The 21713-nt window shown below is 44.3% G+C and overlaps 1 protein-coding gene across 7 annotated transcripts in view; it reads right to left on the bottom strand.

The window, feature by feature from the left end:
- Window positions 1–21467, bottom strand: part of SEC16A (SEC16 homolog A, endoplasmic reticulum export factor) — a 28118-nt gene extending 6651 nt beyond the window's left edge. For 2 of the 7 annotated variants that reach the window (XM_032708370.1, XM_032708369.1), the window contains exons 1-22: window positions 21386–21467; window positions 14892–17433; window positions 13644–14147; window positions 12951–13096; window positions 10426–10511; window positions 9324–9459; window positions 8440–8638; window positions 7200–7377; window positions 6289–6431; window positions 5813–5874; window positions 5436–5574; window positions 4969–5211; window positions 4575–4672; window positions 3781–3862; window positions 3496–3613; window positions 3149–3260; window positions 2767–2872; window positions 2205–2345; window positions 1977–2090; window positions 1195–1396; window positions 762–1007; window positions 100–188 (exon numbers count right to left, since the gene is read on the bottom strand). In XM_032708370.1, coding sequence (XP_032564261.1) covers window positions 100–188; window positions 762–1007; window positions 1195–1396; window positions 1977–2090; window positions 2205–2345; window positions 2767–2872; window positions 3149–3260; window positions 3496–3613; window positions 3781–3862; window positions 4575–4672; window positions 4969–5211; window positions 5436–5574; window positions 5813–5874; window positions 6289–6431; window positions 7200–7377; window positions 8440–8638; window positions 9324–9459; window positions 10426–10511; window positions 12951–13096; window positions 13644–14147; window positions 14892–17369 — 5622 coding nt within the window. In that variant the 5' untranslated portion in view covers window positions 17370–17433; window positions 21386–21467. Of the gene's footprint in view, window positions 1–99; window positions 189–280; window positions 387–761; window positions 1008–1194; window positions 1397–1976; window positions 2091–2204; window positions 2346–2766; window positions 2873–3148; window positions 3261–3495; window positions 3614–3780; window positions 3863–4574; window positions 4673–4968; window positions 5212–5435; window positions 5575–5812; window positions 5875–6288; window positions 6432–7199; window positions 7378–8439; window positions 8639–9323; window positions 9460–10425; window positions 10512–12950; window positions 13097–13643; window positions 17437–21385 lie in introns of those variants that run through there. The other 5 variants (XM_032708367.1, XM_032708365.1, XM_032708368.1 and 2 more) reach the window with 4 other exon arrangements.
- Between the last annotated feature and the right edge of the window lie 246 nt (window positions 21468–21713).

Genomic DNA, 21713 nt, shown 5'->3' on the forward strand with positions numbered 1-21713 from the left:
ATTAAGCTTCAAGTCTCGCTGAAGAGCCCCAAAATCCTCTTGTGTTTTCATTGTGCTGCAATGCAGCTACCACTGGATTAAGAAATGAAATAAAGATACCATGCTGGCCATTCTGCCATAGAAATCCTCCTCTCTCTGTTCAGGGAAGGAATTTTGTGAGGGAGACTCTGGGGCAATTCTCTGCATTCCTTAAAAAAAAAAAAAATTAATTATGTTACTGGGGGGCACAACAATAACAAAAAAATCAACAAAAAAATCTCCCCTCCTGCAGGGATTTGTGTTTATTCTAAACACAGGCCAGAGCAGGCTGAGGGGTTCAACCATCAGAATGGGGCAGTGAAAGGTTTTTCACATCTCAAACTCAGCTCTGCCAAACCTGTGCATTCCTGTCTCCACTTGAGTCAGGTTCTGCTGTCACTGAACTAAAACTTATCAGGGTCCAAGATGCTCATGGCCACAGGGAGAAATCCCTGAGGCTCCAACCACAGACCTTAGAAATAGAACTGCCAATCCTAGGGATTATCTGGCAGGGTCTAAATCATGATCTGCTGAGTCTGATCTGGCTTTTAAAGCAAGTCAAACAAGCAGCACGAATACTATAACTTTCTACAGCTGCTTCCTTACTATTACATGGTGGTTTTAAATCTCATTACCCAGATCCTGACTTACTATTTTTCTAAATATGGAGATACTTTGATTTATTCCCCAAAATACTTCATTCCCTTTATAAGGAAGGAAAGCTGTTCATTATGATCCCAGACCTGTTTCCAGGTTTGTCTGCTCTTCTGGCCGTGGTTCAATTTCTTGTGGTGGCCCTCCTGGTGGCAGTGTTGACCCTAAATACAGTGGGGATGGTTCAGTCCCATATGGATTTGAAAATCCTGGAGGTGCAAAGCCAGGCCCTGGACCAAGAGGCTGAGGAGCCACGGGATAGAAAGGGACACTTCGGGCTTCCTGGTCACCAGGAGGAATCATTGCAGCTGAGCCATCAAGGACAGCCTGAGGTACTGCAGCATGAAAAAACCACAGTCAAGAGTTAGAATTAAACAGAAATTCCAGTGGGAACCTTTTACCCTCCGAATGACACAATGCAGAAGTGAAATCTCCCTGCTCCAACCAGCCCCAGGTGGTTTCTGGTATCAGAAACCCGAAACTTTTCTTTTCTCTCTGTCACAAAGGATATGAAACACTGACCTGAAGGCATCAGCTGCACGCTTTGCATCTGTTGAGCCACGTTGGGTAACAAGGATGCCAACAAGGCATTTTCAGCACCAGGACCCACGTCACGGCCCCCTCCTCCATCACACTGACTCGCCCGGTCCAGCTCAGAGCTGGGGGTGCTGCACTCATACGGTGGGGGGGTGGACCTGTCTGTGTTATAGGCTATTGCACCCTCCTGCACCAAAAAGCAAGGTATCATTAACTGCACCACATGTTCAGCCCACAGGGGACACAGAGCAAAGGAAATCTCAAAACAGCACACAGGGTTTTTCAGTGTCCAGTCAAAAAATGAGTTGTCAGCCATTTACGGACCAAGGTCAAACAATTCAAAAGGTTCATTTGTTTTCCAATCGAGACACAGTTAATTAGCTCAAGGTTCAAATTTCTAAAAGAGCTCTTTAAATAAATGGTAACTGCTTCCCCTCTGTTACAATCTAGCAAAACTAATTCACACACAAACCTTATTTTTCTGGCAAGCAGATCCCCTGCTTCCAGCAGGAGTTATTACAACCTCATGAGTCTTGCAATTCTCCTTTGCATTATGGTATTAAGAAAAGCCTGTCTCATAATTTTAACTATTCTGTATTGAATCTCAAGGCACTGAGGTGTGGTAAATCCACTTGGTTTAAACCATAACACTTGCAATTTACGACATGAATATGTAAGGTCACTTCATATGAAAAATATTTTTAAAAAAATGGATTTACACTAATCCTGCAAAGAGAAAATTTCATGTTGAAAAATACATTCTGTACCTTGATCTGTCCATCCACATGTCGAAGTGTTATCAACCAGGGAGGTTCAATAAAAGATTCCTGTTCTGGTTTTTCCTTTATCTGCGGGTCAAACAGGCGCAGCTGGGATGACATCTGGGGAAAGGAATCATCCACGGGGTGAGTTCACCAGCCAACACAAGGCAACTTCAGCCACAGCCTCCCACCTACAGTAGGATGCCACAAATATTTAATTGTTCCTCGTTTTACCTGGATTAGTTGGCCAATCAGTACAGGGGAATAGTAATGTGGATCTTTTAGGACAGTTCTGGAAATCACTTCACAATAATGGAAAGCCTGAGCAGCCAGTCCCATTTCAGCCAGTCTGCAAGCATAGATGAATTTGAAAACCTGGGGGATGCAAGCAGAGAAATAAACCAAGTGATCACAACACTCTGAGAAGTGAAAAAATGAAAGGCAGTCTGACATTTCAGCTGGAAGCTCAACTATCCCTTTACCACATCTCTATAACCATGAAAGGAAATTTAGTCAAAAAACATTCAATTCTTGTCTTCCACACAACGGAAGTTATCAATTTATCTACAGCTAGTGCCAATAAATGCTGCTGGATTTTTAATTTTAAAATTCAGAAGTTCAGGATGCAGAGATGAAAAAAGTGACAAGGAAATTTAAGTGACAACAGGAAAGCAGCTATATGGCACTATGCTATGAATTAAATATTTGCTGTGCTGAATACAGCATATGAGAGACCAAAACCTTGTGTGAAATCTGCCAAAACAAAACCCAAACCAAAACAGAAACAGCTCTTCACCTGGAAATTGGGCAAGCAGCCAGGCTGACTTCCTAGAGACTGTGCATATTCATAGGCTTCTGTTCTTTGAATGGCTTCATTGGTAGCAAACTTTAAAAATGGTAAACTGTTTGGGAACAGGAGAGGAAAAGTATTAGAGTTTATATATGCTGACAATAAACATGGATCTGACAATCAGAAATAAAGTCACAAACATAACTCTGTTGACATACAACATTAAATTCTCTTCAAAAAAGGACAGGGCATCAAACAATTCTCTCAAAATCAGCTACTCCTACTGAGGAGAGAGGGAGCAGTGCAACTCAGCCTCTCAAACTTTCATTTTTGCATCTAAAAAGTTGTGTTAAAAAAAAAAAAAAAAAAAAAAAGAGGAAAGCCAAACCTGTGATTTGATCCAATTAGGACAAGCTTTGTTGTCTTCCTTGTGTAAACTCCAAACCCAACTTGGGCCATAAGGTAACAAAAATGAGCAGCATCCAGCAGGCCTTTAGAAGCTGCAGAGAAATAAATGAGAGAACTCAGGATATTTCAGTGGCACATTGTAACTCAGTGTCCTGTATTGTTTGGCTTTGCATCAAATACCTTCACCACAGAGACAAGGCCACATAAAACTGTTCCATTTTATATTTTATACAGCAATCACTTGTTTTCAAAAAAATAAGCTGAGTAATCAAATGTTTCAGAAAGCTTTTCCTTCAGTCATCACCCTGTTCAATCCCCAAGAGTTACCAAGAGTGTCTCCCATGGTAGCAATGGTCCTGGATTCCAAGTCCACATTATTGGTCAAGTTGGATAACACCATTGCTAGATGAGGCCTCCAGTCTCCCCATTTCTCATCTCCACAGCACTAAAATTAGAAGAATTACTTAGTCAAATCAGTGACTGGAGCTCTGCATGGGTAAGTGCTTCAGCCTAAAAAGGACCAGAGCAACTTATCTGACATTCTAGGAAAGCACATGGAAAGATTTCTGCTGGGAACTACACTGCTCACTGCAGCTCCCACTTGAATCTTACCGTGGATGCAGCTGGCATCCTTCCAGACATGAGCTGGTAAACAGTCTGCAGAGGGTCATTAATTGGGAGACTGTTGGCAAATCTACAGAGACATTGCAGAGAAAAACAAAACACAAACATGGGGTAAGCAGTTAAAATGTACTTCAACTCTCAGTGGCAATTAATCCAGCTTAGCTCTGGAGGAGGAAGTGCTGTTTGAAAACAACACACTGAATGAGCATTTGCCCAGTGGATAATGCTGAAAACATCATCAGTGAACTGGATCTCTCACTCCAACATCAGTCAGTCCAAGGTAGGAAAACCTCAGGATTCTCCCCAAGCCAGATTATGAGACTTTGTACATGATTTCACAAGCTCAGGAAGCCAAAAGAAATTTTTCTGCCTACAGACCAATCATGCACAAACACAGCTACTTCTTTCAGAAAAGGAGGGTGAAGGTACCACAGAGTTTTTTGGCTTTAACAAAGCTGACAGTTGGGTTTTGCACAATTTTCTCCAAGTCTGACTAACAGCACCTGTCTGTCAAGCAAGGCCACAGATGAGAGTGATCAAATACCCCTTAAACAAAAGGAGTGGCAGAGAACAACTTCTCAGATGTAAGTTTACAGCCTGAAGGCCCCAGAATAAAAACTAACAGATGACAAACGAATACACAGGTAAAATTAAAGCATAATTCTTGTATGAACCACTAAGGATAACTCATGATTTTGACATTAGGATTTCTGAGCACCAAGTCTTTATCTCATCAGCAAGACAGGTAGTCAAATCCTACTAATCAACAAGCAAACCAGTACCTGGTCATCACTCTTGCATGTGTCCTGCTGTCCATTTTGCTGGCAAGTAGCAGAGCATGCCCCCACAAACCATGCTTCATGGCAGACTCCAGAGCATCCTAATAAATACAGATATTAGTTTCCTGGTAATAGCTTAACATATTGCTCAGCTAAGCAATGACTGTTTTACGGGAGTACTTTGTAATCAAATAAAAACATGTTTGTTTAGATAAAAGCTGACACATGACTATGATTTTGTTTTAGATTATAAACAGTAGGGCATAACATTTTGCTTTATCAGGGTAGTGCAGTGCCATGAAATAAAATATGCACTACAAGCTGCAAAAATTATTTTAACTGATGCCTACGTGAAAATAATTAAATAAAATAGGTTTAGAACACCACAAGCACTCACCTTCTTGCGGCCATAAAGCAGCAACTCCCTGAATCTCTCAGTCTCTTTCTCAAAACTGTCAACTGTGGTTAGAAGATTATCAGTGAGAAACGAGAGCTGGGCTTCACCAGATTCCTCTTCCACTTGTTCCAGAGCCTCATTAGTGAAATCAATCAGATTTGCCTCATTAGGGGATTTCCCAGGAAGCCACACTGTTTTATGATCTCGGAGCAAAAGTTCAGCCAGGTCTGTTCCCACAACAGTCTGGAAGTGTACAGAGAAAACAAAAATAAAACAATCTGTTTGCCTTCATTTTATTTGTTACTTCAACAACAATATGTGAATGAGCACCTGAGGGCAAGTGCCCTGTTTGCCTGTGTGAACTATTCCCAGAGAAACCATTATACACATATTACTGACTTTTACATAAATACTATTTGTGTATAAAATATTTTAGGGTAGATAAAAACTCAAGCAGTGAGACATACCCCATTCTGCCTGCACAGCAGTACAATAAAGTCCCAAAGCAGACTTGCAGATTCTTTGTCGATGAGATTTTCATTCTTAAAGCACTGTGAAGCTTTACTTTGTGCAAAATTAATAACATCCACTTTATGGGTCTCATCCCTGAAAAAAAAAATTAACAAATTAAAAAAAAAGCTTGTAATGAGACACATGTAAACATTCAAGTCATTACTGTGATTAGTGTAAGGAACATGTTTAAAGCCCATGTGTTATTTAAGCAGCTGAAAAGCCACAAATATTTTGTTAAGTTTAAATCCTGTAATTTACAGGCAAAGAAATATTCAATGAAGAAATGAATTCTGAATGCTGAAAGTTATTTCTAAAAATTGTAAGAACATACTTAGCAAGAGGACCAGGAAACGCTCTCATCTCTTCTTGCTCTGGAGAATGTTGTAACATGGTCTAAAACACAAATATAATTCAGAAGAAGTTCTTAAAATATGAACTTTGCTTTTTAGCAACAAAACCCCCAGACCTGAACATAACCCATGGTGCAATCAAGCCTTTTGCTCTTAAACAGAACACAAAGGGTGAATTGCAACCTGCACAAGGACAACAAATGATGAGACCTATTTTACATGGAACTTGTTCTGTACATCATCCTGAACAAAACTGTAAGGAGCTGGATGATCTGATCATGACTAAATCATCTCTCAGAGGAAAAGAAGTTTTAAAGCTACTCTTTTACTTATGATTACAACCCAAACAAAGACACGTGTAAAAAAAATACAAATAAAAGAAGTCAAGTACCCTCCTTCCCTTCCAAAAGAAAGACCCTGTATTCCACCCTCTGCCTTTTTTCCTTTTAAACTTTACCTCCATGCTGTGTATTTCAACCAGAGCTGGCTGGCCCTCAGAAGGCAGGTTTGGCAGTGCTTTTATCAAGAAGCCCCCAGGCCCAAACCTGGCACAGATATGAGGCACTGAAAATTTCTCAGGCGTTGAGGGTCTTAAAGGTGCTGAAATGGGAAGAAAAGATAAAATAAGAATAGGTAACCTGTCTTGCAACTAAGTAAACTTGCTGATGTATTTATCCAATTCAAAAATCCTGCAGTATTAGTGGAAAACACCCTGCCATTCAATCTGGCTAAACTTTATAAGCAGCAATTAATCAGTTCCATTATAGTCCCAAGCACCTAAATAATTCCGAAGTCCCAAATCTGAAGATTTGTAAGAACTAGAACAAAACTACAGAGCTTTAAAATCCACTTCTTTTTTTTTCAATGCAGGGGATTGGATTGTTTGTATCAGATACATTTCTGTGCTCTCTGTACAAATACATAACACACCCTCAAAGAGCCAGTAATATAAGTCAATACATTTTGTAAAAGCTCTTCCAGAGAAAGTGTTTTGTTCTACATACAAGGAAAAACTATGGAAAAATCTGAAGTTTAGGTTAAATTTCTATCATTTCCAATGAAGCACAACCACCATACTTAAAAATCTATCTAATGGAGGTTTGCAGTATTTAAAGCAAACACTGTCTAGAACTCCTGATCTGTGATACATCCAGGTTTCAGCAGCAAGTTGTCCTTTCCTGAAAAGGAAATAAAACTTTGTTCATGTGAACATACACTGTAAAACAGCATTTTATCCTGTTAACAGGCTCACTGAATACAGGAAAGGCATCTCATACCCTACAAATACTCCCAGCAGTGCAAAGTACTATTGGTAGAGACCCTCCCAGGCACAGTTCCTCCCCTCCTCCCTCCCCAGCGTGCCCATACCTTGTTCCACAGCTGCCCATCCAGTTTCAGCCGGGTAGCCATAATCTGGAAAAGGTTGTTGTCCATCAAAGCTGGCATCATATCCTCCATAGGGATAATCTGTGTGAAGGGACACTGCCTGGGCAGTGGTTTCATAGGCATTGGCCGTTAGATCGTGGTTACTCCTATAGAGCTGGCTCTAAACAGAGCATATTAGTGAGTGTTAGAGAGCAGGAGGTTACACAGAGCAAGCAACACTGCAAGCAGGACTGCAGACTGTGAGCATCCCCCCTGACAGCTTTGATTCTGTTTGTAAACCAGGCTTACTGCACCCCTGACTTGGAGAAAGCCACCCTGTGCTGCAGCAACACGCTACAGAAAAGAATTAATATATCTCAGTACTCTCCATTATTGTTTTTACCACCATTTGATCTGTTCACATCTAAGTATGTTCAGTTCTCTCATGAGAATTTTTATGTGCTTGTGTCAAAAGTAATATTAGAGAAGGAGTTGTGTTATCAACAACTATGGGTCAGAATCAATGTTCACCTCTGCTGTAACAGACAGAAAATCTCAACTCATTAAACCTGACGAATGCCTAAATGACTTCAGGTGCCTAAAGATTCATGACTCAATGATCTCCAGTACTGTACTACTTCCAATATTACTAAATGAATTGGAGTTCAGACTGGAAAACCACCTAAACTTCCAAGAAACACAACAAACCAACACATGAAACTACAGGTAAAATGACCCATTCCACTGGCAAAGACTGTACCTCAAAAACTAGCCAAACATTCTCTGAGGTTTTCAGATAAATGTACTCATGGCATAAGTGGATGAGTAATCAGTTAGATTTGGTCAAAATAACATCATACAAATATGAAGTTAGTCCTTTAATAGCTCCCAAGTTCAGTAACAATTTTATGCTTGTGATGAGGAAAACATGACACAAAGCCAGGCACATTGTCCACTACAGCCAAGCACAGGGAAGGCAAAGATCTCACAAACAGCAAACGGACTCAGTAGAGGAAATTTTCCATTGCTGTGTGTGTGTGATTTTGGTTAAAGTTCTCATGACAACTGCGGCAAACATTAAGTACAAAACTATATTTCAAAAACAGCCTTAGCTTAGAGAATAGAAGTTTTCAAAACACACACCCCCAGAAATATTTTCGCATTTCCAGTGTTTCACCCACCCCGAGAGAGAGAGAGAAAAACTCAGCTGGAACAACACCTGGCGTGCCCAGCTGAAACTCACTTGCTGGGAGCGGGAGCTGAAGCTGCTCTGGTGGCTGTGGACGCTGCGGGAGCTGCGCAGGCTGTGCCCGGAATGTTCGCTGTGGACGCTGCGCCGGTCGAACTCGTCTCCGTAGGGATCCCTGTGCGGCTCCGAGTCGTCGTCGAAGCTCCCAGTGAAACGGGGGTCGTACCTCCAGTTGTCCTCGTATCGGTCGCTCCTGGAGAACGAACCAGAAATGAACACAGGCACCCTGAGGGGAGGGACTGTCAGGGCGACTGTGCCTCACTTCAGAAGGGCTTTAAATCACTGCCTAGGCTGAGGTTGCTATTGCGGTAAACAAACTGAGAGTTCATCCAGAATATTCCAGATCAAGAACAGCAACATACTCAGAGTCTGTTCTGAAAACCCACAGAATGTTCAACAGGTCTGAAAACAAGTTCTGTTGCCTTAAATCCTTTCTTTAGAGTGATGTGACAGCTCATCTGTTTTTCCCCCATGACCCATTAAAGCTGCAGAAAGGACTAACAACACATATCTGTGAAATGTGTAACACTGCATTTTAATAGTCTGTTACAGAGAATGTTGAGGGAATTTTATTATAAATCTCCATGATACCCTGAAATTCTGATGCCCAATACAACCATCATATCATTCATAAATTCTGAAGGCTTTGGGGCAGATCTTTAGAAAATAAACTAATATTTCTGTCAGTGCACAAGCAGAACCTCAGCCTTTGCCTTAACATTTACTGTCAGAACTTAATTTTCTGGTGGAACATTTGACTATGGGGGTCTCAACCCTGAAGAAACCAGATTCTCCACCTCCTCTCAGACACACACTCAGCCCTGTGCTGCCCCAGGTCTGGAAAGAGCACTGAGAGAACATGGATTGAATGGACAAACCTGCTGCCATATGGATACGCTTCTCTCTTCTGGTAAGGGTTGTGTTCAGCATCATACCAATACCTCTGGTCATAACTCCTGGGATCTCTGTACCTGGGGTCATAAGCTGATGGGTACCGTTCCCAGCGACTTGGATCTTTGGAAAAGAAAAAGAAATGGTTCAGGAAAGAAAAAGAAATGGTTCAGGAAAGAAAAAGAAATGGTTCAGGAAAGAAAAAGAAATGGTTCAGGAAAGAAAAAGAAATGGTTCAGGTGTTGGAAGCCACTGTCTATAACCTTTTTCTATTCTTTTCTATTTAATTACATACTGGTTTGGTCCTGAAGCACAGAGCAAAGCCAAAGTGTTTTAGTTAGAAAAAAAACAAACAAAAAATCCCCAAACAACAAAAAATCAACGTCACCCTTTTCAGAGGAACATGATGCTTATAGTTATCTACTCTTGAAGGAACAGTGTTCACCATCAGACAGATCTTTATCAACATCTTTAAAACTCAATCCTAATATTTGTTATGACACTCACAGAACCTTTGTGACCAGCCTGCAGAGCCTCATGCCAAATGTCTCAGGATGTGGACAGATGTTTAAAATCCTCCCAGGCACTAGACAAGCAATTACCCTCAGCCTGCCAATGCCGGAGTGTCTCAGTGAGCACTGAGATAATGATGGACAAAGCCAAAAGCCAGTCATGACTCAACTTCTCTCCACACCCACCTAAAATTCACTTCACAACTCTGCCTGCAGGTCACACACCAGGGACACACCCCAGAGAATGGCAGGTTTGCCACACTTTGAACAAAACTATTCTGTACACTTAGAACAATGTGTTTTCACAAAGGAAAGGCTGGTAGTGAGGAAAAAACCCACTAATTTCATCTTCTATTTCCTACTGCTACTGAATAAAAAACATACAGGAAGGATGGGCCCAAAGATCAATTTTCAGCAAGTATAATTTTATTCTTGCTGGCTGTGGAAAGGATATCAGTTGTATTAACATGGAAAAGTACAATAATTCTCTGATCTTAAAGTTCCTCTTCTCCATAAATTATTGCTTAAACCTGCAATTTTCTACAGAAAAAAGTTAGAGTTCATTTTGGTAACTTACCTCCATAGTCATATGAGTTTGGGTAATAGCCTGAATAATAATCTCCCCATCCACTTTTTCCATAATAATCTTCTGAATACCCTTGCCTGAAAGCAAGCACACAAGTATAAAAAGTTATTATTACTCCTTTAATATCTTCTGAAGTCAGCAAGAGATAGGAAGAGCTTTATGTCACCACTGATTAGGGAGTTTCATATTTAAAATAATGCATTTCTAGGAAACCAAGGAATCATAAAATTAAGACTTTACAAACCAGTATGCCACTAAATTGTTGTGTGTCATGAAAAGCTGACAGCCCTTACTACACAATAATTTAGTGTCTTTGTAAACTGTTTTGGTGATAAGTTTAATTACTTACAGACAATTAATCACAAAAACTACTGCTATAATTAGTGTCCTTTGAAGTGTCTCAACAGAGAATTTGATAATAAAACAATTAATGAAATAACAGCTCCTCCAACTTTAGGAGTGTTTTGTTATACTTCTTGTGGTGAAGAAAATACTCATTTACAGAGCCCAGGTCAGAATGCTGATTGTCCAAACAGCACAAGCAAAAAAAGAACCTGACTAAACCAACACATCAAAGTAAGAGTCACTGTATATAAAAAGATCATTAAAATTCTTCTGGTGGGAAAAGAAGGATGTGGCCATTACTTAAAAAATCATGAGCCCTTATTATATTCCATTTTTAAGTCATCATCCTACAATTTCTGAGATGCCAGAAGGTGAATGTTAAATGAAGAAGGTAGTATGAATGTACACACACAGGTATGTACACATGTACATATACATGTATGTGTGTACCTACATAGGTGTATGTGCACTCAAACACACATGTCCACACACACACACACACACAGGGGGTAAAGATATTTAATGCTGGTGTGGGATGATGGGAACTTTCACGCTCCTCTACAACTGACAGTGCCAACTCCAAAGTGGCCAAGCAAGTCAAGGGATGCTCCTCCCAGGAGTGTGGGAAGGCTGCTAACACTGCACTTACTCTGCAGAGGAGGAGGTCTGATCTTATCAGGTCAGGTTTATCCACCCAACCAAGTCTTCCCAGTCTCCTTCACAAGGATCTCAGTCCCTTCCCCAAACAGAGTTTACAAGGCTGTATCATCAATCCTGGCACATCAAGGGCAGGTTCCACACAGAGCTCTGGTGCCCTGCAGACACCCCACAGCCCACATCTGACTGCACTGGCAACCACACACAACACCAACACAGCTACTGGTAACGGGCTTTGATCTGCCAGTGCCATGGTACAAGAACCTCAACCTCTTCTAAAAACACTACATAAGAAGAGTACACACCAGGAACTGCTACTAGGGGTTATCATCTCATTACAAATTCTCACAGTACACTTATATTCACTTAATAAAATGATAGAAGTTATCACATGGAGCTACAGCCATCGTTTCGTGCTCCTCAAGACCAAAATACATCTATAATCTTCTGGGGGTGGAAAGTAAAATGTTTATTTTTAATTTGATCACTGTTCCATGACTGAACTACCAACAACAGACAAATACTACAAAGGGTTTCATCATTTCCAGACAGATAACTGGGGTTTCTCTGTTGGACAAATGGAACCCCCTCCCAGCAGATAACAACAGTGACATTTTGTCATTACTTTGAAGTTCATACAAATCACTTATACAATAATCATCAGAAAGCAGCAATCCCTGGAAGGTAATTTGCTGCTTCTTGCTTCCGAAGGACTTAATTTCAGAAAGATTTAATTTCTGCTTCTATTTAACATTTTCAAGTAGCATCTAAACACATTGTTTCCCTCTCTCAAATTTTTTATTTCATACAATCAGACAGATCAATGCTTTTAGGTTTTCCTATTATTTAAATTTTCCTCTTATTTAAGTTTTCCTATTCAAAACCTGCAGTGAAGCCAGTGAGTGGAATATGCCCACACAGCTCCTTTCCTACACAGACCACAGCCTGGGAGATTTGTGAGAAAGCTCATCCACAGCTGAGGGAATTCCCAGACAAATGAACCTGACACAGCACCAGGATGTTGTCACCTGACTCACCACTCTCTCTTCTGGATACCTCAAACACTGTGGATCATTAGGCCACACTTACCACAGTCCTTCCAAGGTAAATCCCACACCAATGTGCAAAAGTGCCATTTATTAACAGCACGAGTGGCCACTGCTCAAGTGTAAGCCAGAAAATAAATGAGTATTGATTAGCAAACCCACGACCTGCACTTCTCTTTCACAGCACAAACCTCAGCACAGAGGCCAAGGCAGTGACTTCCTGCCTGGCAGAAACACCACCAGCCCCCAGAGAACTGAAGGAAAGCAGCAAGGAGGCTTTAGCAACAGAAAGGGCTGGGGAATTGTATCCCTTTCAGACCCGGCATTTGATCCCGCCCGTTCCTCCAGCAGCACACAAGGAGGGTTTGAATTCCTCGCTGTGGCTTGTGCTATAAACCTTCAACAGGAACCACCAGACTCCCTGCTCCGGGGTATCCCAGATCTTTACTCAATTCAGGAATTGCATACCTAGAGGAGGGTCTGTCAGAGCAGTGGCTGGCTCTGGAACTGGGACGCTCAGGCTCGGGATACCGGTAGCTCCCGGGCTCCATGTAAGCTGTGCTGGTGCTGTCGTAGTGTCGGTACCGGGGGTCGTACTGTCCATAGGTGTCCTCCTGGAAAAGAGAGGCACATCCAAGGGAAGAGGCTGCACAACTCCCAAAATAAGTTAAAACCGAGCAAATCACCACACACACCACAACTGGGATACTCTGAAGAGAGGCAGATCAATAAACTAGAGTTTAGCTTTCAACACCTGTTGTGGCAATTTATATTTCAGTCTATTAATATCAAAAACTTCAGAAAAAAAACATTATGTCTGGACTACGGGCAGTTCAACCACTCTACTAAACCATCAAGCAGACAGAAGCCAAATTTGGGCACCTGGGCAGCCAAGACACTTAAAACTGCCAACTTTTTCCAAAGAACCGAACAAACTGCTATGAACTGACACTTGTGCCAACTGGAACTGGTATCAGCAGCTACTTTTGTTTCCATAACCTTTGCAATGTAAGTTTTGTTACTGCCATCTGGATTCTCCCTACACTTAATGAGAACGCTCTACTGAATGTTTATCATGACACAACTGTCCTAAGTCATCGTTCAAAGATGAACATTAATACCACATACTAAAGGGAGAGGAAGGGAAGAATAAAAATTTACCATGTAATAAAGGTGAGCTGCTGTCCTGGGGTCTGCAGGAGGATAAGGTGGCGGATACGGAGGCTGATAAGCATCATAAGGGTGTCTGTAGTAGTAGTAAGGGTTCTGGGGGGGACCAAAGGCATCCTGAGGAGTCTGAGGCAGGGATGGACGCTGCAGGTCCTGCTGCACGCTGGGTGTGCCCGACTGACTGGAGGTGGCAGAGGGGGCTGTGGCGGCTGGAGCGCCCGGCGGCTGTTCCGACTTCCCGGGACTCGGCTGGTTGTACCTCGGCTGGGCCGAACCTGCCTCCTGGGGACCCCCAGGCTGAGGATGGTTACCCAGCCCCTGGTTCTCCCCCTGCTGCACGGCTTTAGTCCCTGTGGAAACCTGGGAGTCTGGAGGAGCCGAGGCCTGCCCAGACGTCGGCTGCTGCGTTTGAGCTGCTTGTGTTTGCGGCTGGGGTGGCAACGCTCCCTGCGCAGCTCTGTCTGACGCAGCCTGATGCTGCACATCTTTTGTCACCTGTTGATAGAAATGTTGTTTGTCAGGCACCTCGGGGCGCACCTGAGCAGCACCACCAGCTGCCTGTTGTGCTGGACCACCAGGCTGATTGTGTGCCTGGACAGAACTACTTGTGCTGCTCTTCTCCAACGTCCGTGACACCGTGAAGTCGAGCACTCCAGCAGCTTCTTCTTTGCAATTTGAGTGGTTTGCAGAATTATTACCCTGTCCTATGGAATTAACAGGGGGCACTAGTGCACTTCCACTTGCACTGGGAAGATTCGTCCCAGGAGGAACAGATGAGTTAGACCCTGGCTTGCTAGCAAATTCAGGAACAAAACCTTCCATATTAACATTCTTTTGCCCTTCTGGAGCCAAATTAAGAGGAGTTTTCATAAGCAAGTTTGCAGGCTGATTAGAAGCAGGATCAGAGGAATTAACAGGGCTTTGTAATAAATTATGTTTTAACAGATTAGTATTTGGAAGTGCATTAACTAATAGAGATCCAACTTGCATCACAGGTAATGCCATGTTTTCCCCACCAGCGTGTGAAGTTTGGGGACCCATTGCAGGCTTGTCCCCAACTCCAGAGTCCTTCATTGGCTGATTGTTTTCATTGTTGCTTAGCTGATTAGATAGAGAAATAGAAAAATTAATTGGCTGAGCCAAGTTATAGCTTTGATTAGGCTGAGCAATCAGGATAGGTTGATTTTGCAAAGACTCTGTAGGTGGAGAAGACAACAAACTTGCATAACCAGAACTTGCCTGAGACTGAAGTGCCTCCTCTTCTCCCATTTTGGGAGGATTCTCAAGATTTTCAAAAGTTATATTTCCATCCTGGGAATGCTGCACAGCAATAGTCCCTGGTTTACATGGCTGCTGATTAGACAAAACTTCTTCGGGTGGCTGGATGACTTCTACAGTCTGTTTGGCAGGTACATACACTGCAGGAGCAGCAGGAGCCAGAAGCACATTTCCCCCAAAATTGGGTAACTCATTATGAGCCCACAAAGTTGTTGCTGGGCTATCACACTTCTTAACTGCTCCCTGAGCTCTTGTTGAGGACCGTCTCTCAGATACCGATTGTATGTTTTCCACAACAGGTCCAGAGTGCAACATATTCCCAGCTTCACCAGAGCCTGCAAGAGGCAGCGGATGTACCTGAGGCATGAAAATGGTTTCCAGGTTATCCGGTGGCTGTTCAAGGTTGCCTGGGGACGCAGCTGGCACACCTGTGCTCTTCTTGATATTCTTTTGGTTTGAGTGGTTCTCTCTCAATTCCACCACCATCTTCGCTTGGTCGATCTCTGCAGGTTTTATACCAACTCCGTGGGATCTCACAGGTTCAAAAGAACTATTTGCACTCGTCTGAAACACTCCCGTAGGCTTAGGAGGGCTTGGAGTTGGAGGCTGGGATAGATTCCCATGGTAGTTCTTGCTCAGGTTTAGCTCACCCGAGTCCCCCCCCAGAGGGGAGGAGTCAATCTGTTTGAAGAAGCTGGCAGAGGATTCCTCATCGGGCTTCCCACTTTCCTGCTGGATGAACGTACCGACTTGCTCCGGAGGCCGTGCCGAGCTGGAAGTGCTCCTATGGCTCATGTTGCTGTAGTTGGAAGATACACTGTCTGGTCGGACAGGATGAGGTAATGAATCGGGTGCCTCCAAGTTTGGTCCTCCTTCAGCATGGCTCACAACAGCATTCTTTGGAAGCATCTGACCTGGGAAGGATCCGTACCTGTACGGATCAGGACCAGCAGCAGGGGATGAAGCACTGATGTTCTGTGGTTCACTGGGCAGCACTTCCTGGTTCTGAATGCACTCCAGGTTCTCCACGTTTTCATACTGAGACCCAGCAGCCGTGTCACCTACATGAGCCTTGTCATCACCAACAAACAGAGTGTGCTTTACAGCCTGTGCCTCCTGATGACTCACAATTTTTGGGAAGTACTGGACATCCATTCCTTTCTGTACCATCTCACTGGCTGAACCTGTACCGACCGGTGCCTGAGAGAGAACATTAGTTGCCACCTGCTGAGGATGCACTGGCTGGTGATACAGGGATGCTGAATTTGGCTGACAAGCATCAAACTCTGTTTTCTCCATCATGTAATTTTTTTCAGATGAAAGTATTTCTTCATTTTCTGCCTCATCCCCTTTGAAAAACATGGAGAGAGTTCCTGAATCTCGATCAGTGGGAATTGATCTATTTGATGTTTCAGATATAGCCGGAGACTGGTTTTTGGGGTTATTTTCCTGAGCTGTGGGAGGGACAAAACTGGAGTCTTGCAAGGGTGGCTGTGGGTAAAACTGTTCCTGGTAAGGCTGACTTAACCAAGGGTTAGTCATTTCTGTGTTCTGCCTGAACACACTTCCAGGCTGGATGCTGTTCATGTGATGACTATTTGCAGAGCCATTTCTCCCATTCTTTTCACAACCAGCAGATAAAGGCGCTTGTACGCTATTTTGTGGAATACCTTGGTGTCCAGGACCCTGCAGTACATTTGTGTGTGGAGGAGGGTGAGAAGTGCCGCCAGAAGGCTGAGAAATGTTCTGACTGTCAATCTGAGAAGACGGCTCAGGGTAGGGCACAAAATTCCGAACTGGAGACTGCAGGTTCCCTTGGCCAGGCCTCCACTGGGACACAGGCTGCTGGGGCGGTGGGGGGAAGAGCGCTGCCGTGTTGGGTCCTGAAGGAACGTCATTTGGATCTCTGCCAACATCCTGTCTACCTCCAGGTTTGTTTGATGCAGACACCACTCCAGGATGCACACTGAAGGAATTTTCAACTGCTGCTGTCGTGTTATAATGCAGCGGCACCGCAGGCCCACGGAGTCCGGGATCCGCGCTGGGATGCGCTTCCGCAGCACTATTTATAACATACCCCGGGGACGGAGAAGGAACTGGAACATTAGAAAACGCACTGGGACTTACTCCTGGTTGAGACACGGGAGCTGGTAAAGACATGTGTGGTCCATGGGGATTGTCCCCTGCACGTGAGGGTGACGGATGCACGAGGGCCGGCTGCGGGAACGGCAGCGCGCTGCCCTTGGATGGATTATCTAAGGGGGGGCCCTGTGGGGTTTGTCTGCCGAAGGCAAAGGGATCTGTCACGGGCTGCACCGGGGCAGCTGCTGCGTTGGCTCGTTTGCTGAGGGGGCTGTTCCTCCAGTACATGTTCCGAGCGATGCCGGCGGGAGGAGGAGCCGCTGCTCCCGCCGGGACAGGCTGTGGTGGCTGCTGCATGGTGGCCTCCTGCAGGGTCACCCCGTGACACACTGGATGCTGTAGACGGATTTCTTCTCCTGCCCTGCTAAGGCAAAACACGACAAGTGAGTCTCCTTTCTCACAATACCTGCAGCACTTGAGCAACTTTTATTTTAGAACGAAATCACTCGAAGAATTCGAAGTGGAAAATATCCCCCGTTTCTCCAGAACGTGTCAGAAATTAACACACAACACTGTATTTCTTCCATTTGTATTTCCATTGGATTCCCACTTGTACTTCCAGTATTAATGAAGTTTAATGCTGTGTGGTAACAATGCACATCATTCACCAACTGTATTAACCACCAGCTCCATGTAAGAGTAACTGAACACAGTTCAGACCTGTACTAGTGTTAAACCCTTGGACTATTACAGCACCAATGGTATTATACTGTTACATTCCCCAAAATTTGTTTTAAGCAGAAATATGCATCAGCAGCCAGCCTACAACAGAACCTGCAAGTACTATGTCCTGTTTAATTCACTTATGAGGAGATAAGAAGTTATTATCTAACTCTAATTCAATTAGAGATGATCTTCAGCTCTGCTGCACTGGTGCTCCATGTGAATGGAGCTTTTCACAGGTAAGATGAGAAGCATCCCAAGAAGGAATTCACCAGATGTTATCACTCCCAACAGAACACAGCCCATTTCTGTTTTATCAAGACAAGGTTGTGTAGGATATTGGTGTTATTTATTTTGAGAAAGGCAATTGGATTTCCATCACAAATATTGTCTCTCCTGGATGAATGGTTCATAGTAAAACTGCACTTAAGGACAGAAAAACAATCAGCTCCCCTCATCTATTAATGAAGGTTCTCACTTTAACATCAGAGGGATGTTGGCACAGTCTCAGGGTTACAGCTCTATTTCAGGGTGAAGTAATTCAACCCCAACTCCAAACAATGCCAGCCAGGAATCTGGTACACAGGAAGCTCACTCAATTCATCAGGGTGTCTTTTGCAATTTTATAACCCCTTAACAATGTGGGGAAGAGGGAAGCTGAAAAACTAGAGGAATTCTTCAGTACTTGTCCAGTGCAGCTCAGTGAAGCTTTAGCAACATGCAACAGTTTCGTTTTCTGATGGTACACAACAAATACAGTTTATAATATGTAGAGTGAAGTACCCACAGCAATTGCTCCATACCAGATTTTTACAGAAGACAGACAAAAGCTGGGCAATTTTTAGTTGGAGTTCTTTTAAGATTCGGCATCTTGTCAGTAACAGTAATAAAATGGGAAGCCAGAAAAGGCAGATGTTTGTAATCAAGCCAAAATTTTAGTAGTGAGAAAGAAGTTCAAATGCAAAACACTTCTGGTTTCTGGTTATCAAAAATACATATTGAGTGAACACTGAGCAACTACATGTATTTTATAGAGATTTATAACTAAAAAAATCCAATAAAAAGCACACTGACAGTACCACAGCAGGACCTACCCAGACTCGACCAGGCATCAGTACAACACATCCTAAGGAAAAACCCCTCCAACAGCCCTGTGTATAATCCAGGACCCTCTTTCAGAGTCAGTCTCTCCGTTTCTCCCCATATCCATATCTTCCACAGCCGTATCTTAAGATTTAATAAATGCTGTGTTTTATTAAAATGGAAAAGACAACCAGAAGTGACTCCAGCAGAAGCATCAAAGCTTCATTAGCTTCATGCATTACTCGCATTTGCCTTCACCATTCTTTCTGGAGCCTGCTGAATTCCACCAAGGAATGCTTACAAAAAAGGCTTCAGAGCTTTGCAATCTTTTCTCCTGCTATGATGTCGAGGTGAAGGTTTTCCAGCTGGCCACACTCACTGCCAACCATGTTTCCAGGAAACCCTGCCTAAACACCCAGCCCAATTTCCACAAGCTGAAGTAACCCCAGGCTGTTCTGGACATCACCAGTTCTTTTTCATCGTGTTTTTTGCTGCGTTAACCAAACTGCAAAACTTCCTCTCTCCCCTCCAAATAAACTTGTGGGTTTATGTAACATACTTTGGATTGGGGAGGGGAAAAAAGCTAATTAAACCATATGCCAAGGCAGATGGAAAGCACTAATTCCACTGAACAAAACATTGATATCTACCAAGCTGTTTCTGAAATACAGCTGAGCACAAAAGCCAACTTAAATACCCATGGACTTCACTCCTTGCAGTGTCTTACACAAAAAAAAAATCCTCATACTTTACCACATTTTTGTTACAGCCAGCATCAGTAATTAGCTAATTAAAATAAGTGTTGAGTTCTACTTTAAGGCAGAACTTGCCATTCCTCCAACAGGATCTCTGATTGTGCACGACAGAAGTTCAACACGAGGGATCAGCTTCCTCAAAAGCAAAGTTAATATTAACAGACTGCACACAGTAGTAAAAGCACCCAAGACTTGAGGAATTGAGTCCAAATAAAATGAGCATGCCCATGTCAGGTAATTTAAACAACAGATATCAACTCAGTGCTACTGACCCTCCCTGCCCCTCACCCAGGATTAACAGAAATGCTGATTTTAAGGTATTTATAAAAGAGAAATAACTACACCAGTTAAAGCAATCCATCTCTGCTTCAGCTGGTTTATTAATTGATAAAGCAGAACAGACTGCTATACATTAGTCACCAGTAATAACAATTGCAGAGGGTGCCTCCAGGAGCACCAAAAAAAAAAAAACAAACACATTACCAAAGACAAAAAAATAGATTAAAAACACCCTCTAGACAAGGCCATAAAAAAATTCACCTGAAAAGCTCTATAGCTTCATATATAATAATTTATTTGGGAGGAATTAATTTAATCCTATCTCCAAAGGACATATGCTAAATAAATTACTCTTAGACAGAATAAGTACATCCACAAAGCAGGTTACAGAGGACTAATATTAATTCTCATTCTCACACACATGATGAACCAAATAATAAATAACATGTTCACATGCAGAGATTCCTACTGAGAACAAAGTGACTAAAAAAGCCCACTGCAACCTCAACGACAAAAATAGCTGGAAAATGAGATTTGCAGCAAATGCGACACTGGTTTTTCAGAATTCCTTTCTTATGTAGACAGCTGCACATCTGAACACATGTGGGTAACACTCAGACTGAACACACTCTACATCTTTAATACCCCTGACAGCTTCCTACTGGCCTCCTCCTAAATGGTTATAAATGTCACTCAGTGAAAATGCAGGGACAGGACAAGGGGAAAAGGCTTTAAACTGGCAGAGGGCAGGGTTAGATGGGATACTGGGAAGCAATTCTTCCCTGTGAGGGTGGTGAGGGGCTGGGATGGAATTCCCAGAGAAGCTGGGGCTGCCCCATCCCTGGAAGTGTCCAAGGCCAGGTTGGACGGGGCTTGGAGCAACCTGGGCTAGTGGAAGGTGTCCCTGCCCATGGCAAGAGGTGGGACTGCACGGGTTTTAAAGTCCTTCCAACCTCAACCAGGCTGTGATCCCGTGAAAAGAGCTGTTTGGGAACGAAAAGCACAGCAGCAGCACAAAACATTCCCGTTTGTTTCGAGAGGACCCCGACCACCAGCTCGCTGCCCCAGCAGGTCCCTGAGTCAGCACCGGAGCTCGGACCTGTGGCACCTGACAGCTCGGAAAAACAGCCCCGAGCCGGGACAGGCGCCGCGTGTCCCCACAGGGAGTACGTGACAGCAAACATCGGGCGGCACCTTCTCCCTCCCGCACCCGTGAACACCCCTCGCAGCCCCGCGGCGTCTCCCTGTCCCACCGAGACAGCCCACCGCCACGCAGATCCTGCGGGAAAACCCCCTCGGCCGCCACTGCGGCAGCGCCTTCGCCCTTCCCTGCGGCACCACCACCCGCCCCAGCCGCGGGGGGCTGCGAGCCCCGCCGGCTCCCCCTGCGACCGCCCCGAGGCCCACCCTGAGGCACGGCGGGGCGGGCCCCGGAGCCCACCGGTGATCGCGCTCCTCACGCAGAGCCCGGCGCTCCTCACGCAGAGCACCCGAGACGCCCCGGCGCGCCCCTTCCCTCCGCCCCGGCGGTACCTGGCAGCTCCCGCGGGCCGCGGCCCCTCAGCAGCGGGCACGGGCCCCGCCGCCCCTCCCGGCCCCGGCACCGGCCGCCGCCGCCATCTTGGTACATCCGGATCGCGGGGCTGCCGCCGCCGCCGACGTGTCACGCCGCGGCGCGCGATGACGTCACACGGACGCGCGCGGCGCCCAATGGTGTTGCTGCTGCCCAGCGGCCCCGTGAAGGGAAAAGGGGGCGGGACCGAGGGCCGCGGGTTCGAATCCTGCCCTGGGCGACTGCGGGACCAAGGGCCACGGGTTCGAATCCTGCACAAGGCGACTGCGGGACCGAGGGTTCGAGTCC

This window comes from Chiroxiphia lanceolata, chromosome 21, assembly GCF_009829145.1.
Source record: "Chiroxiphia lanceolata isolate bChiLan1 chromosome 21, bChiLan1.pri, whole genome shotgun sequence".
NCBI classification, from domain to species: Eukaryota; Metazoa; Chordata; class Aves; order Passeriformes; family Pipridae; genus Chiroxiphia; species Chiroxiphia lanceolata.